Source organism: Nannospalax galili, unplaced genomic scaffold (genome assembly GCF_000622305.1).
Source record: "Nannospalax galili isolate Female #2095 unplaced genomic scaffold, S.galili_v1.0 scaffold18, whole genome shotgun sequence".
Lineage (NCBI taxonomy): Eukaryota > Metazoa > Chordata > Mammalia > Rodentia > Spalacidae > Nannospalax > Nannospalax galili.
In genome coordinates, this window is record NW_008346548.1 from 7,055,202 (window position 1) to 7,072,134 (window position 16,933).

Consider the following 16,933-nt stretch of genomic DNA (forward strand, 5'->3'; position numbering starts at 1 on the left):
ATCAGTAAGGAGGTAGGAGGTTGTTTCACAAGTCTTTATCACAATGGCCTAAACAAAAGCCAGGACAATGAGGCAAAATTAAGAGAACAAATCAGATTGTTCACATCTACTCACAATTACAATAAAATAATCATTTTTAAGTATTATAGCTGTACTTTCAAAAGAACCAGAAGAAAAGTCATGGCAAATAATCAGTATCTCATAAAATAAAAACATTAAAGAAACAAAGAGTATTTAAATCCTACTTCCATCTAATGAAAGACCCTTAGCCATACCTCCATATACTATGTAGAATTTAATTCTTTTCTTCTTCCAACCAACCTCTGTATTTAATTCTCAATCTTTTGTAGATTTCAACCTGGTATTTCTTCTTTGAAGTATATAGCGTATACCAATGCAGAGGACACTGCTACTAGGTTCTGTTTCAAAACATAAGTCTCTATTTCCTTTCCTACTTAGAAACCCCAAGTGTTTTATTAACAAATTGGGTTGCATGGCAATTTTATAAGAGTCAAGGGCAGCTTGAAGAGATTCTTAATCATCAAGATTCCTTCGACACTGACATCATTTCAGTGTTTTGTTTTCCCTCTATCTTTCCTACACCTTCCTAGCTCACTGTTTCTGAGGAAGACATTTCTCTCCCTTCATCTTTATTTCTGATCACTTTTTTGAAAATGTTACACATCCTACAGAATGACACATTGTGGGAATGCTGATTTTTTTTAAAAGGAGGATGGGGATTGTTAAATATGATTCCATGGCATGAATTTCAATATATATATTTGTCAATTCTGAACTGAGGGTAATGTGTAGTGCACACTAAGATTAGTCTGCAGAAACCAGGGTTCACATTCTTATAGTTTTAGGAAATACAACTGAGGTGGACTCTAAAGGAAGACAACAATAAAGGAAAGACATTCCTGGTTCCTGACTCTAACTTTCCAAACCCAAAGAGCAAGATTTATTTTTAGAGAGCAACATATGTACCCTCTGGCTACCAAGCACCAGGCAGCATTTCTCAAGTTGCTGTAAATTATCAGAATGGAAAGATGCAAGACAAAGGAACTGTGCTACGTCTAGGAATCCTAAATTTTGTATTTTAGTTTTGACAATAGTATAAGCATAGTCTGGTCATCTACCTGACTGTATGGACCATGGAATGTCTGTGCATCACTTGAATTTCTGTATACTAATGAGAAACTAACACAAATTTACTTTTTATAGAATACATCTGTTCAAAGGGAAAATCAAATTGTCAAAAGACATTATATAATTGAAGGGTTCACATTAATCTTAATGGACAAAAAAGATAAGCAAATTGAGCCATTATTCCACACAGAGTATAGAGATGGAGGCCTAAGCAAAAGGGCTTTATATAGCTTATTCAAAATTGAAAAGTATTAGAGATATTATAGGAACAGTGGAATCGAAGAAGGCAAACAAATTCACCATAGATTTTTCTGCTGGCTACATTTTATAGTCATTTTTCACATTTCATTCTGACTAATGCTTCCAATGTAGAGACAACTCAAAGGGAGGGGAGGGTGCAAAATACGACGCACATTAATCTTGTTATCACTGTATTTATCAATTCTGTATCAAGGATAATACGTGGTGAATATTTAGAAGAACTTCCTCTTCTTCCTTCATAAAAAGGAGTATTAAAGGCAATACAGAAACATAGATAGGAAGAACAAAGAAAATAAATCATTTTTACATAAGTCTGTATTTTGGGCTATTTGGTTTTTAAAATTTTTTTAATTATTATGTTTTATTTTATGTGCATGAGTGTATTGCCTGAATGAGTGTATATAAGTGCACCCATGCCATGCAATGCCCGCGGAGTATAGAAGATCCCTTGGAACTAGAGTTATAGTCGGTTAACAGACATATGAGTAGTGGGAATTGAAACCAGGTCCTCTACAAGAGCAACCAGCCAACTCTTTAGCCCCCTTTCTCTGTTGTTGTTTTTTAATGTTTTTATTTTCTTTATTATTTTTATTTTATGTGTATACGTGTATTGCCTGCATGTAGGTAAGTGCACCCATGTCATGCAATGCCTGCGGAGGACAGAAGAGGCTATTGGATCCCCTGGAACTGGAGTTACGGACAGTCGTTAGCTGCCAAGTGAGGGCTGGGATTTGAGCCCAGGTCTTCTGCAAGAAAAACCAGTGTTCTTAACTGCTGAGCCATCCCTCCAGCCCCATTTCTCTGTTTTTAATACCCAGAATTTTCTGCTCTTTTATTTCCTTTTTAGGGTAGTTCCAATCCTAACACTAACAGTTATAGTAACACTGACTTGCGGTAATTCTAATCGATTCAAACTGCTACTTGGCCTCTGAATCTAAATAAGTCACTGAGGATCCTCTAGATTTAGAGCCACGTATGAGATCCTAAATATTAATAAGCATTAAGTACAAAGATCAAAAACAATGTTTACTATACACTTTAAAATGAAGGGGTCAACATTTTGGTCTCATGGAGAATGCAAATCTCCATTGTTTTTGTCACTAACGTATTACTGATGTCTTTAAAACAGGAAGAAGTAATTTTCAGAAGAGGAATGAGACTGAGAACAGTAAAGAAATACCTGGACTCATCATATAATTGAGAGGGCAAGAGAAAAGGAGGGAGGAGAAAGAGAAAGGCAAGCTGGTTTTGATTCGGGGAGTAAAAATTATTTTATCTATAGTATTAAATTGTCTCACCTCTTGTAAGTTTTATAATAACAAACTGGACTATGAATGCATAAAACATTGTTATGTGGGCATTTTTAAATACAGAAAATCTTGCTTGAAAAGTTGACTATTTCGAATCCAAAAGTACACACACACACACACACACACACACACACATATATATATAAATGATGCATGGATATGCATGACTAGAAAGATCCAGCATTAAACACACACGTGTGTACATGAACAAGCACTAGCTTAAAACTAGCAGCATCACAGTCACCTGGACAACTCACTTGAGATCTTTGTCCAGTTTCTGAATCTGTAAAATGAAACAGATACACATACTCTATCTAAAATACTAACATATTCTATTATCTGCTTTGCTATGCATGGATATGCATGACTAGAAAGATCCAGCATTAAACACACACGTGTGTACATGAACAAGCACTAGCTTAAAACTAGCAGCATCACAGTCACCTGGACAACTCACTTGATATCTTTGTCCAGTTTCTGAATCTGTAAAATGAAACAGATACACATACTCTATCTAAAATACTAACATATTCTATTATCTGCTTTGCTTACTTAATCTCACAGTGCAAACTGAGATGAAAAAACTCTTGATTAGGTCTTTCTAATGGCTAATGACATCCTATAAACATACCAATTACTTTTAAAATACACACCTAGCAAGATTATATCTGCTTTTTAAAATACTGTTTCTGAATTATTAATGGACAATAAACAACAAAAATATACAATAGCTATAAAAGGTCTGTTTAAATAGTTTGGAAGAATAAAGAAAATACAAGGTGTGTTATTTACTACATGATACTCAAGTGTGTATGTATCTCTAGTTGAAGAAATTAAGTTTTAAAATTCAGGTTTTCAAAATTTATATGTAAGATTCTGTCCAGTTATTCTAGTAATTAGGTACTTTGTTCTCACCTTGCAAATGAAAGCCCAGGCTGGAAATTGTCTACAGGAAGTCAATAGGAACAAAACTATGCAATCAACGAACACTGAAATATAACCACTCAACTATTTCGACATTAACTATTAGTTGGCGTGCTTTCTCAAAAACTCATTTTGACTCACCTTTGTCCAAGGATGTGCCTTGATTTGCGGGAATTTGAATTCTGTGTAGTTTGGGTTCATTTCTCTGATTTGCTCCCTTGTTGGTGTTCCCAGGACCTAGATAAAGAAACATATTGATTATTGTCAACTTTTTCTAAATATTCAAGATACATTCTTTACGTCTTAATGCACTGATTTTACTGAAATACAGAATTTCAAGGAGAAATATATAGTTCAGTAAATAGCACAGATTTCTGGAAGCCTATTAGTTTGTAACTGACAATAGAACCATGCTATACTACCATTGACAGATGTCTATGAAAATGCTGTTAAATTTTGGATCATAAAGATATTACTAAAAACATTAAACACTGGTTTGGGCAGTTACAGAAGAGGGAAAAGCAATACTCAAGTTAGCCTAATAGTGTAGTAGTCTGGCATCGGTGGGCTAGTTTCAAACAGGTCCTTCCCCCATTCTCCCAAAAAAGTGAGCTCCTAGGTTTGATGCATAAATACATAAAATAAAAATCAAACAAAACTTTTTAAAAATCGAAGTAAAAATTAGGCAGTTCTGTTCTATCTAGAAAAACAATCTATTTGCAATAATCACATATGAAGGAAAAGATTATTTTATTCCTTGAAAAAGGTTCAGCCAAAGCTTCTAAAGTAAATGCTAATCAGGAGACACTAACTTCACTCAATCACTGATTTATTTACTGAGTGACTACATATATTAATATCTATAGAGAATATAAAGGGAAAGATTTCCTGTTACAATTAACTCGTGTAATGGTTTATTTTAAAAAACATAACAATACAAGGCAAAAATATATTAAACACTTCGTTGCCTTTACAGTTGTACTAAGTACTGGGTGCAATGAAGGCTGCACAAGACAGAAGGAAGAAACATTAAATACTAAAAATGAGGTTCTTGAAGAGTGATACTCATCTTTATTCATTCATCCATTCATTCTTTGCAGCAGGGTCTCACTAAAGAGTGAGGGAATTAATCGCCTGCGCTACCTTGCCCAGCTGAGACAAGTTTATGGAAATAAAGTATTAAGCTATTTACAATTCAAAGGCAGTAGCACAGTAGAATAGTACAATGCTAAGTGTGGGAGACAGGCTTGAGCCTAGGGTGAAAGTCTTATTGACAGCCATAAAGAAGGCCTGAGGTAACCGCCCGACTGCTGGAGCCACAAGGAACACCTTGTGACATTTTGCTCCCATTGGCAGATCATGAGACTGATGCCTAGAGCTCGCCACTCCCTAATCACCACCCTTGGAATCAAGGTATCCTACTTGCTGTACCGTGATAGGATCCTAAACCTGTTATGCTAATAAGGTATCCTACTTCCTGTGCTGTGATTGGACCACTATCCTTATATAAGCTTGTGCCTTCCTGCAATAAAGCAGATCTGTGTCACTGAACCTGGTCTCCTCTGTCTGAATGCGGCTCCGCTGACACAGTCTCCTCACCAGCCCTGGGGTCCGGACCAGACGACTGATCGGAGGAACTGAGAGCAGAAGAGCAGCCATAGCCAGAGGAGAGCAGCCACAGCCGGCGACCACAGCTAAGTACTCAATTTGTGGTAACAACCAGTGAATATTCAGAGGTCAGTTGGAGTAGTTCTATAAAGATTCACTGCAAACTGAGGCATTCCCTTTTTTTTTTTGACTAGCTGGGGCAAAAAGGAGACCCAATCTCAACCCAAACCCCCATATACAATTGACTTTGAATTTACTCATTTTTACATGTCAACGAGCCCCCTTTAGTATAGTGCCTGTACATAGAAATGCTTTTGTAACAATGGGAGAAAACCAGACTGACAGTAATATTAAAAAAGGTTTTTTTAGTTATAACTGGTGGTCAGAATTTAAGTGCTCTGGATTATTTTTTTACCTTCAAAACATGCACTTGTAACTTTTAAGCAGCTTTAATTACTAACTTACAAATGAACTGTCCTTAAATATCATCAATTATTTTAAAAAGCAATTAAGCAAATAAAGAAATCGGTCAGAACACTTTGTTTATAGCTCCAGACCTTGACATCCTAACATCACAGAATGTTCTATATCTAATTTTTCTTGCTAAAGGTTGAACTAAAATAATTTTTCTATTCCTTTTATTATTTTTTTAAAATATTAAAACCAAGATCTTACTAGGCAATTATTTATGTTGGTGCTTTTTAACAATAAACCAATTAAACGAAACATTAGGGAACAACTTTTAAAATGCCTATTTCTAAGACTTGATCATGAAGGATTACAGAAAGCCATAACTTTTAGAAAATGAAAGCTAGATGGGAGATCTTCTGCTTACAGGTCAGAGAGTAAATATTCAGGGCTTGTATATTCTAGGCTTCTGAGCTACCCTCACTGTCACTCTTCAGTTCTGATGCTACAGCACAAAAACAATCATAAATAAAAGCTTGCTCAGAAAATATTTGGTCCTAGTCCTAGTACACTGACCACTGATCCAGTCCAAACATTTTTAGGATGTAAAAAGTTTTGTTATTTTTATTGTTGTTTTTAAACACAGGGTCTCCATGTTGCCACATCTGGCCTAAAACTCACAGTGTAGACCAGACTGGTCTTGATCAAACTGGGTAAAGACACAACCAAAAACCATATCCTTAATGAACATAGATGCAAAAATTCTCAACAAAATAGTTGTAAAATGCGTACAGACACACATCAAAAAGATCATTCACCATGATCAAGTAGGCTTTATCCCAGAGATGCGGGGATGGTTCTATATACGTAAGTCAATAAACGTCATATAAATGGACTCAAAGACAAGAACCATATGGTTATCTCAATAGATGCAGAGACGGCCTTTGACAAAATTCAACATGCATTTATGCTCAAAGTCCTAGAGGGAATTGGACTGGAGGGAACTTACCTCAACATAATTAAAGCCATATATAACAAACCCACAGCCAACATAATACTAAATGGAGAAAAACTGGAAGTATTCCCATTACATGTCCACTATCTCCACTCCATTTCAACATAGTGCCTGAAACTCTAGCTAGAGAAATAATACAGGAGAAGAAAATTAAAGGACTACTAATTGGAAAAGAAGAGGTCAAACTATTACTTTTTGCAGATGATATCATAATAGACCTAAGAGATCCCAAAAGTTCCACCGGAAAAGTCCTAGAACTGATCAACACTTTCAGTATAGTGGAAGATTATAAAATCAATCTACAAAAACCATTAGCCTTTCTATATTCCAATAAGAAGCAACTGGAGAAAGAATAGAGAGAAATGCACCCATTCACAATTGCTGCAAAAAAAAAAAAAAAAGCAACTCTTATAATAAATCTGACCAAAGACATCAAAGATCTCTACAATGAAAATTTTAAATCATTAAAGACATTGAGGAAGGCACCAGAAGCTGGAAGGACCTCCCATGCTCATGAATTGGAAGAATTAATATAGTGAAAATGATGATACTACCAAAAGCAATATAAAGACTCAGTGCAATCCCAATCAAAATCTCCATGACAAAGTTCACAAAATTAGAAAAAAAATTTACTTAAATTCGTATGGAAGCACAAAAGACCCCGAATAGCCAAAGCAACCCTGAGCACAAAGAGCAGCACTGGGGGGATTAATAGACCAGATCTCAAAGTATACCAAAGAGCTACGGTCATAAAAACAGCATGGTACAGGCACAAAAATGGACACAAAGATTAATGGAACATCATTGAAGATCCAAACACCAGTATATACAATTTCAACAACATGATATTTAACAAAGGTGCCAAGAACACAAAATTGAAGAAACACAGCATCTTCAAAAAATGGTGTTGGCAAAACTGGTTCTCAAATATGTAGAAGAATGAAACTAGATCCTTATCTTTCACCTTGCACAAAAGTCAACTCCAAACGGATCAAAGACCTCAATGTGAAATTGGAAGCCTTGAAACTAATAGAAGAAAATATTGGCAGTAACTTACAAGATATAGGTGTAGGAAAGGATTTTCTAAATGGGACAGAATTTGCTGAGGAATTGAGGTCAGCAATCAACAAGTGGAACCTCATTAAACTAAAACGCTTCTGAAGAGCAAAAGAAACAATCAAAAAAGTGATGAAAAAAACCACAAAAAGGGGAAAAAATCATCACTAGTGACATCCAGAATATATAAAGAACCCAAAAAACAAAGGAGTGAGAAAGCAAATGACCCAATTAAAAGATGGGCTAAACATCTAAACAGCTCTCAAAGGAAGAAATAAATATGGCTAAGAAACATCTCAAAACGTGTTCAACATCTTAGTAATTGGGGAAATGCAAATTAAAACCACCAGGCTAGGATCAAGAGAACAAATGATAACAAATGCTAGAGAAGATGTGGAGAAGGGAACACTCATTCACTGCTGAAGGGATTGCAAACTCGTGCACCCCCTATGGAAAACAATGGAGAACTCTTAAAAAACTAAAAATGAACCTACCATATGACCCGGTTTTATCCTACTGTAGAGACACTTGTACAACCATGTTTGTTGCTGCTCTTTTCACAATAGCTAAGAGATGGAAGCAACCCCAATGTCATTCAACTGAGCAGTGGTTAACAAAAATGTGGTATATTTATACAATGGAGTTCTCTTCAGCAGTAGAAAAAGATGAAATAATGAATTTGCAGGTAAATGGATGGATCTAGAAACTGTTAAACTAAGTGAAGTAACACAGACTCAGAAAAATAAAAGATGTATGTTCTCCCTCATTTGTGGATCCTAGCACCAAATCGTTTTAAGCTCCATGTCCTTTTAATAAGACGATGCTGTACAGCAGTCTCCTCTGCATGAAATAACTACCATCATGACGACTTCAGTTGTGCCTGATTGCTAAACTCTTCACAATTGGGCTTGTTGACGGTTGTGCTTTTTCACTAAAGGATGGGCAAGCAGGTTCATTGGACCCTCACCAGAGCATCTAGCTATTCTTTCCAGCCAACAGTATGTAATTTGGCCCTAATCATATATGGCCTCCTGGATTGGAGAGGGCTAAAGTATACAATATGGAGAAGGCTAGGAAGAAAAGGCTTGACCCATGCTGTGTAAAGGCTTTCCAGTGTGCATACCATCAGGTCATTCATACACCTCAGCAAACCATCAGTTATCTCGTAAGTAAGCTAAGTAAATTCATTGGTTCCCCAGTAAAACTTTAATCAAACATTGCTTGACACTAGAATCTTAAAAGGGAATAAGTATTGCTTACTATCCCCAGGAAAAGAATTTTCACAACAGATGGAAAATTTATGACAGTGCCATTAGGTGTCATAATCATTTTAAAAAAATGTGAATGTAAAAAAATGTTAAAAGGATATGGGAATGGAGATAATCTCCAAAATAGAAAAAAATGAGAAAAACTAAGTAAGTGTTTAAGGTCTGTGTAGGTTTGTTATGATATATAAAGGATGAGACAAAACTAATATACACATAATCTTAAAATTTCTAAGGTCGACCTCCCTCTGCCAGGGCTGATCTCTAGGCCCAGGACAACCAATGCTTCCTGATCCCTTGCATCCAGACAGACCCCTCTGGGCCTGGTCCCGCCCTCACCTCCTTCTGCTTCCTTGGGCTGCACAACCCACCAGGACATGAGGGCTGATCTTTCGGATCCTTTGCATCCAGACCAACCCAGTTCCTCCCTGCAGGCCACAGGAGCCATTGGGGCCGCTTCCCACCCCCATCTACCTTTGCATCCCTGGGCAACATGGCCACCAGCTGCCCAAGACCAGCATCTTTCCTGGGCCCTGCTCCCAGGCCAGTCCAACCCCCAAATTCCTGAAGCCAAAATCTTTGCTGGAGGGATCCAGAACTTAAAGCCTGAGAGCATCTGATCCTCATCTGACTTGGGCCTCTGTGGGAACTCCTGAAGACAAAAGCAATCTGGCCACTCCAATATAAAATCAAAAGAGAGAAAAGGATGTGGGAAGCGAGCACAGCCGAGCCAGCCAAAGATGGAGCCCTGGCTGGCTGCCAAACCTCGTGCTGTTTACTTCAACTCTTGGCTGATTGCCAAGGCTCCTGTATCCCGCTTGTTTACCCCAACTCTGAAGTATGGTGAGCCCAAAAACAGGTGCTGCCAGCCTGATGATCTTGCTACGTGGCTAATGAGCTGCACTCTGCCTGGCCGCTGCACGTGTGTGAGCTCTGATTGGTCCTGGCTAGAGGGAGGGCTGTTGGAAATGCTATATGAACAGCTGAGGTGTGTAATAGATAGGAACAACTACAGCGAACAACAACTACAGCAACAACGAGACAGCATCATAGTGAGAGAGAATGAGATGAGAGAGAATGAAGTGAGAGATAGAAAAGAACAGAAGAGAACAGAACAGCAACAATGAGACAGCATCATAGTGAGAGAGAATGAGATAAGTGAGAATGAAGTGAGAGAGAATGAAGTACGAACAGCATCATAGTGAGAGAGAATAAAGAGTGAGAGATATAATAGAACAGAACAGAAGCAGCATCATAGTGTATGAGATAATGAAAGAGAGAGAATAAAGGATGCAAGAGAAACAGAAGCTTGAACCTCACCTTGGTGTCTGTGTCGTCTTTCCTGGACTCTGCTGGACAGAGTCCCGGCTCGCGACAAAAGGAAGCTTAGACGAACCAGCTTTTCATGCTCAAAAATTAAACCAAAAAGGCACATTAGTTTAAAAAAGAGAAGCAGACCTAAACTTGAAAGCTTGGGTGTGATACAAGAATCAGAAACTACAAAAGAAATTCAAATGTAAAAATCAAAGAGAAAAAATAACATGAAAAAACCAAAATAACATATTCCCACCAAATACCAATAGTCCTCTAGAAGAGTACAATGAGAACCCCCTAGAGATAATGCAGGACATGGAACTCAAAAGAACAATTATAAACTTGATAAAAGAATTCAGTGAATTTAAAAAACAAAGAAATCAAACAAAGAAATCAAAGAAATGAAGGAAGATAGGGATGAACTTCTGAATGAATTCAGAAAAGAGACTCAGTAAACCAATTAGAAATGACAGGAGAAAGCCTCACCAATAGGATGAATGAAATGGAAAACAGAATATCAAGACTGGAAGATAAAGTGGATGACCTAGACCACTCAAGCAAAGATTATGAAAAATTTAAGAAAGCATGAGAATGAATATGCAAGAATCGTGTGACATTATAAAAAAAAGAAACTTATGAATCATAGGCATACAGGAAGGAGAAGAATCCCAAGATAATGGCATGAACCAGATCCTCAACAGAATCGTAGAAGAAAATTTCCCAAAATTAAAGAAAGACATGCCCGTACAATTATAAGAAGCATATAGAACACCAAAGAGACAGGGCCAGAAAAGAAACTTTCCATTGCACATCATAGTAAAACACTAAATGTATAAGAACAAAGAGAAAATACTGAAAGTTGTAAGAGAGAAACAACAAGTCACATATAAAGGAAAACCCATTAGGATTACAGCTGACTTTTCAGTGCAAACTGTGAAAGCCAGAAGAGCCTGGACCAAAGTATTCCCAGTTTTAAATGACCACAGATGCCAACCCACATTACTATACCCAGCCAAAATGTCTATTATATTCAAAGGGAAAAGAAAAATCTTCCATGACATAAATAGACTGAAGGAATTCATGTCCTCAAAACCAGCCCTTCAGGGAGTTCTAGAAACAATACAAAGAGCTGAAGAAAGGAATGACTACACCCAAGGGGTTGCACAAAGAAATTCAGTGAAGGTGTACAAAGAGATTCAATGAAGGAAAAGTACAGTTATATCAAGAATGTAAACATAAATAAAAATGACCGGATTCAACACACATCTTTCATTAATAACTTTGAATATTAACAGACTGAACACAGACTAGATGAATGGATTAAGAAACAAAACCCATCTTTTTGTTGTCTGCAAGAAACTTATCTCACTTTCAAGGACAGACACTATCTTAAAGTGAAAGGATGGAAAAAAATATACCAAGCAAATGGCACTAAGAAAAAAGCAGGCGTTTTAATTCTCATATCTGACAAAATAGACTTTAAACTAAAACTAATCAGAAGAGATAAAGAGGGGCACTTCATTCTGACCAAAGGAATAATAAACCAAGAAGATATTACAATCATGAACATACATTCACCAAACTCTGCTACACCCGACTTCAGGAAAACACTACTACAGGGCTTTAAGACCCAGGTTACTCCTAACTCATTAATAGTAGGGGCTTCAATACCCCACTATCTCCAATAGATAGGTAAACAGGGCAGAGAGTTAACAGAGAGACATCTGAATTAAACAATACCATATCAAATGGACCTAACAGACATCTACCGAGTATTCTACCCAAGCACCAAAGGACATAGTTTCTACTCAGCACTCCATGGAATCTTCTCCAAAATCAACCATATGCAAGGGCACAAAACAAACTAACAAATACAAAAAGACTGAAATAATTCCATGCATTCTATCAGACCACAATGTAATTAAGCTCACAATCACCACATGAACACATGGACATTAAACAACACACTCCTAAATGATGAATGGGTCAAAAGAGAAATTAAGAAAGAAATAAAAGTATTCCTGGAACTAAGTGAAAAGGACAATACAACACAACAAAACCTCTGGGAAATGCTGAAAGCTGTCCTTAGAGGGAAGTTTATAGCCCTAAGTGTATATATCAAAAAACGGAAAGAACACAAATAAATGACTTAACATTGCAACTCAAGACACTTGAAAAGCAACAATAAATGAAACCCAAACCCAGCAGATAAGAAATAATCAACAAAATCAGAGATGAAAGGGAAAACATCATAACAGAAACCAGAAAGATACAGAACATTATAAGGGAATACTTTAAAAACCTATATGCTACTACTACTACATTTGAAAACCTAAAAGAAATGGATGGCTATCTAAAGGCATGGGAACCACCAAAACTAAACCAAGAAGTGATTAATGGCTTAAAAAGACCCATAACATAAAAAGAAATTTAAACAGTAACACAAAACCTTCCAACTAAAAAGAGCCCAGGACCAGATGAATTCACAGCAGAATTTTATCAGACATTTAAAGAAGATCTACATCCAATACTACTTAATTTATTCAAAAAGATAGAAATGGAGGGAGAACTTCCAAATTCCTTCTATAAGGCCAGAATCACTCTAATACCAAAGCCAGGTAAAGATACAAGCAAAAAAGAAAACTATAGACCTATATCCTTAACTAACATAGATGCAAAAATTCTCAAAAAGACACCTGCAAACCACAGGCCACAGACACACATCAAAAAAATTATCCACCATGATCAAGTAGGCTTTATTCCAGAGATGCAGGGATGGTTCAATATACGTAAGTCAATAAATGTCATAAATCACATAAATGGGCTCAACGACAAGAACCACATGGTCATTTCAATAGATGCAGAGAAGGCCTTTGACAAAATTCAACATGCAATTATGTTCAAAGTCCTAGAGGAAACTGGACTGGAAGGAACATACCTTAACATAATTAAACCCATATATAATTATTTCTCGTTGATGATTTTATTACTAATGAGAAAGTGCTGCTTAGATGTAAGACGTCAACTCTTGGTCTGCAATATTGTAGTGCCCACCTGTAGCTAAGGGAGACAACCTGCTACTGTTCTAAAATGATGGATAATTTTGTTTTCTCCCCCATCTAGAAACCTTTGAGAGGGAACTGCACTGATTCTAACCACTCCAACAGCTACAAAAATACCTGAAAGCAAATCCTGAATCCAATCCTCTCGAGTCTAGCCTTGGCAGACAAAAGAAAAATGATGAGGAACGCAATAGAGGGATACTTTTGGAAACCCTTGTCAAGAAATTCCAATGGACATTTGAAAATTGCCCTGTTCAGATTTTTTTTCTAGTTCCCTGTCTAGAACTTGTAATGCTAACTACTCTTGCCTTTACTTCTCCGTCACATCTCCTATTCACCAGTCAAGGACTTTCTTTTCTCCCTACAGATAATTGAGTTGTACAAGCAGGGAGTCTTTTAGACAGACCCACTGAAGGGGTACCCCATATGCCTCACCCTGTGTCCCTGTTCAGCATGGAAGAAGCCAGAGTGGTCAGCATCCCTATTTCCTATTGGCAATTTGGGTAATCTCTTCAGAGGATGGTGTGATAAGAATAGGAAGTAGGAATTGGCTAGGCAGTTACGGTAAAAAGACCCCAAAGAAAAGTAGCCAGTTTCTTGGCTAAAAGTCACAATGTCCTTGGGCCTCTTAGCAACATACCCCTTTCCAAAGTCCAAAAATGTCAAAGGTATTTGGGAACTTTTATCTATTCCTTAAAAGATTTTTCGGTTACCTCTTCAGAAGGGGGAATGTTAGAGTAGCCAAAAGCCCCATTAAATCAATCAATCAATCAATCAAAGAAGAAGAAGAAAGAGTACATGAAGTTATCAGAAAAAAAGTGATGGGGAGATATGGGAGGAGTTGGAGGGGAGGGGCATGGATTTGATCAAAACACCTTATATCCTTGTATGAAATTCACAATAAATTAGTTTTTAAAAAGGGAGACTTGAATTCTTGAGTTGTGTGAATATTATTGTTTTACAATAGCAAAATTAGCAAATATATTAAAAATAGGAATAGAAGAAAATAGTTAAATACACTTCTTGACAACTTGAAAAAAATATTTAAGTAAAACTTACCCATACGATGGTTATTCAATTTAATAAAATGAATGCCATGAGTTGTTAATAATATGTATTCAGCAACAGAAGAGTATGAAGGATTACAGTTAGCTAATTGGCCATCAAGGTAATAAATAATCATAAAGTGTTAAGTGAGAAAGAAAACTTGGTAAGTCACTTTTCAGATCGACAGTTATAGAAACACCTTTCTTGTTCATGTTTAGGTAGGCACAGTAAGATGTGTGATACCAAAGCACTATGAATGGACAATTAAAACCAATTTTAATTGGAAGTGTTCTTACAACTGAAAAGCCTAAGATATAAGTAATTTTGCTAGTGAATTGTTTTGAGCATAAACAACCAGTATGAACAAGACCATAATATCAGTTCATAGTCAACTGGTAAAAGCCATTAATAAAGGGAAAATCTTCAAGAATGCCAGAGGAACTAGGGGGTAGGGGGGAGGGCATCTTATACACTGGGTATCAACAAGAAGAATGACAGCTGATTTTTCATTATAAACAATGCAAATAAAAATAAAAGAGACCCTGCAAAAGAATGAGCAAAGGGACAACAAATCCTGGAGACTATCTGTGAGAATATTCTTCCAAAAATATTTATAGGTAAACAAAAGCTAAGAGATTGTTACTACGAAAGAATACTTAAGGATGAAAGACAGAAGTTTCCAAGAAGATATCCTGATATGACAAAAGAATTAAGGGCAACAAAACAAGTAAATATATATAAATTTTCCCTCTCTTTTAAAATTTTCTCCAGAAGAAACTATTTAAAGCAAATAGTATAAGGATTGTAGCCTGTAGAAGATATGATGATTATAGAGCAAAGGACAGGAAGGGCATACTGTGAAAAACTAAAGATCCTTTTTTCTGAGACAGGTTCTCCCTGCAACCCCGGCTGGCCTGGAACTCACTATGTAGACTAGGCTGGCCTTGAAATCACAGAGATCCTCTTCAGCCTCCCGAGTGCTGGGACTAAAGGCGTGCACCACCATGCCTGGCAAAGATCCGTATTTTCCTAGAATAACCTCTAACAACCCAACAAGGAAATATGGCTTTAAACGCTAAATAGTTAATCTTGATTGACAACTTGATAGAATTTAGAATCACCACGGAAACACATCCCTAGGTTATCCATGAGGGTGCTTCCATGGGCTGGAGTTCTGGACTAAATAAAAAGGAGAAAGCAATCCAAACACCAGCATTCACTGCTCTCTGCTTCCTGAGAGCAGGTGCAATGTGGCCAGCTGCCTTATGCTCCTGCTGCCAAATCTTCCCCACCATGAGGGATTTATATGTTCAAAACTGTGAGCCACAATCTTTTTCCTTCCTTAAGTTGCTTGTTTCCTGTGCCTGCTGGAAGATGTAGAGCTTGGCTTCCACTCCTCCTTCAGCTACCTCTACCACCATGCCTCCCTGCTGTGATGGACTGTAATTCCCCTGGAACCATGGAGAATGGAGACTATTACAGAGTCCCATAACTGGTCAAATACAGAGAATAGATGTCTGTGAGATGCCTAACCCTCAATGTCGCAACTACAATGCAACCTTTACACCTAAGGCTAATGGAACATAGTGGATCAAGAAGTAGAAACTGAGTATTAACTCATCTCTCGTCTCTCACCAGTGAAGCTTCCTCATGCAACAGAGGGTGATTAAGACAGAAAGCTACAACTGGCCAAAATGTAGATAATAAGAGACTGTAGAATTTGGGTCCATGGATAGGAATCCTATATTAATCCTCTGCCACCCAGAGCTCTGGGACCATTACAGAAGAGGGAGCAGAAAGATTATAAGAACCAGAGATGAGGGATGACCACATGGAAGCAGAGTTTTTCAGGTGGTTGGTAGGTTGCTTATATGTACTTACAGCAATGGTGACGGCATGCACACGACCCATGCATACTCAAAAGAGAAAACAACCCAGCATCAAATGGAGAAAATGGGTAAGAAGCCCTAACTTTAGCTAAGGAACTCTTGGCAGCTGATCATTGCTTGGTGAGGGACAGTTGGTCTTTTGCAAGAGAGTGATGCTAGATAGTCTGACCTGGCTCCAGTGAATGAACTCACACCAAAGGACATCTGCTGTCAAACTGTTGCCTGGATAGGCCTTAACATATATGGCAGAATGCATGAAAATGGTGGGGGGGGGGGACGACAGACGACTAAAGGGGATACAGATAAGGGTGTGTGTGTGCTGGATAGCTTTAGTGTCAACTTGACACACCTGGGTTGAGGGAGACTCAATTGGGGAATTGCCTCTATTGGACTGGCCTGTGGCCATGTCTGAGAGGCATCTTCTTGATGAGTGATGTGGGAGAGCCCAGCCCACTGTGGGTGGTGCCACCCCTGGGCAGGTGGGCCTGTGTTGCATAAGAAAGCAGGCTGAGCAGGAGCCAAGGGAGCAAGTCAGTAAGCAGTGTCCTCCATGGCCTGTGCTCCAGCTCCTGCCTCCAGGTTCCTGCCCTGAGTTCCTACCTTGGGCTCCCTGATGAATCTCCCT

At 37.7% G+C, this 16,933-nt stretch overlaps 1 protein-coding gene across 3 annotated transcripts in view; it reads right to left on the minus strand.

Annotated features, from left to right (window-relative positions):
- Window positions 1-16,933, minus strand: part of Gsk3b (glycogen synthase kinase 3 beta) — a 197,566-nt gene that overhangs the window by 42,777 nt on the left and 137,856 nt on the right. For all 3 annotated transcript variants that reach the window (XM_008842903.2, XM_008842902.3, XM_029568233.1), the window contains exon 8: window positions 3,786-3,881. In XM_008842903.2, the coding sequence (XP_008841125.1) occupies window positions 3,786-3,881 (96 nt within the window). The remainder of the gene's footprint in view (window positions 1-3,785; window positions 3,882-16,933) is intronic.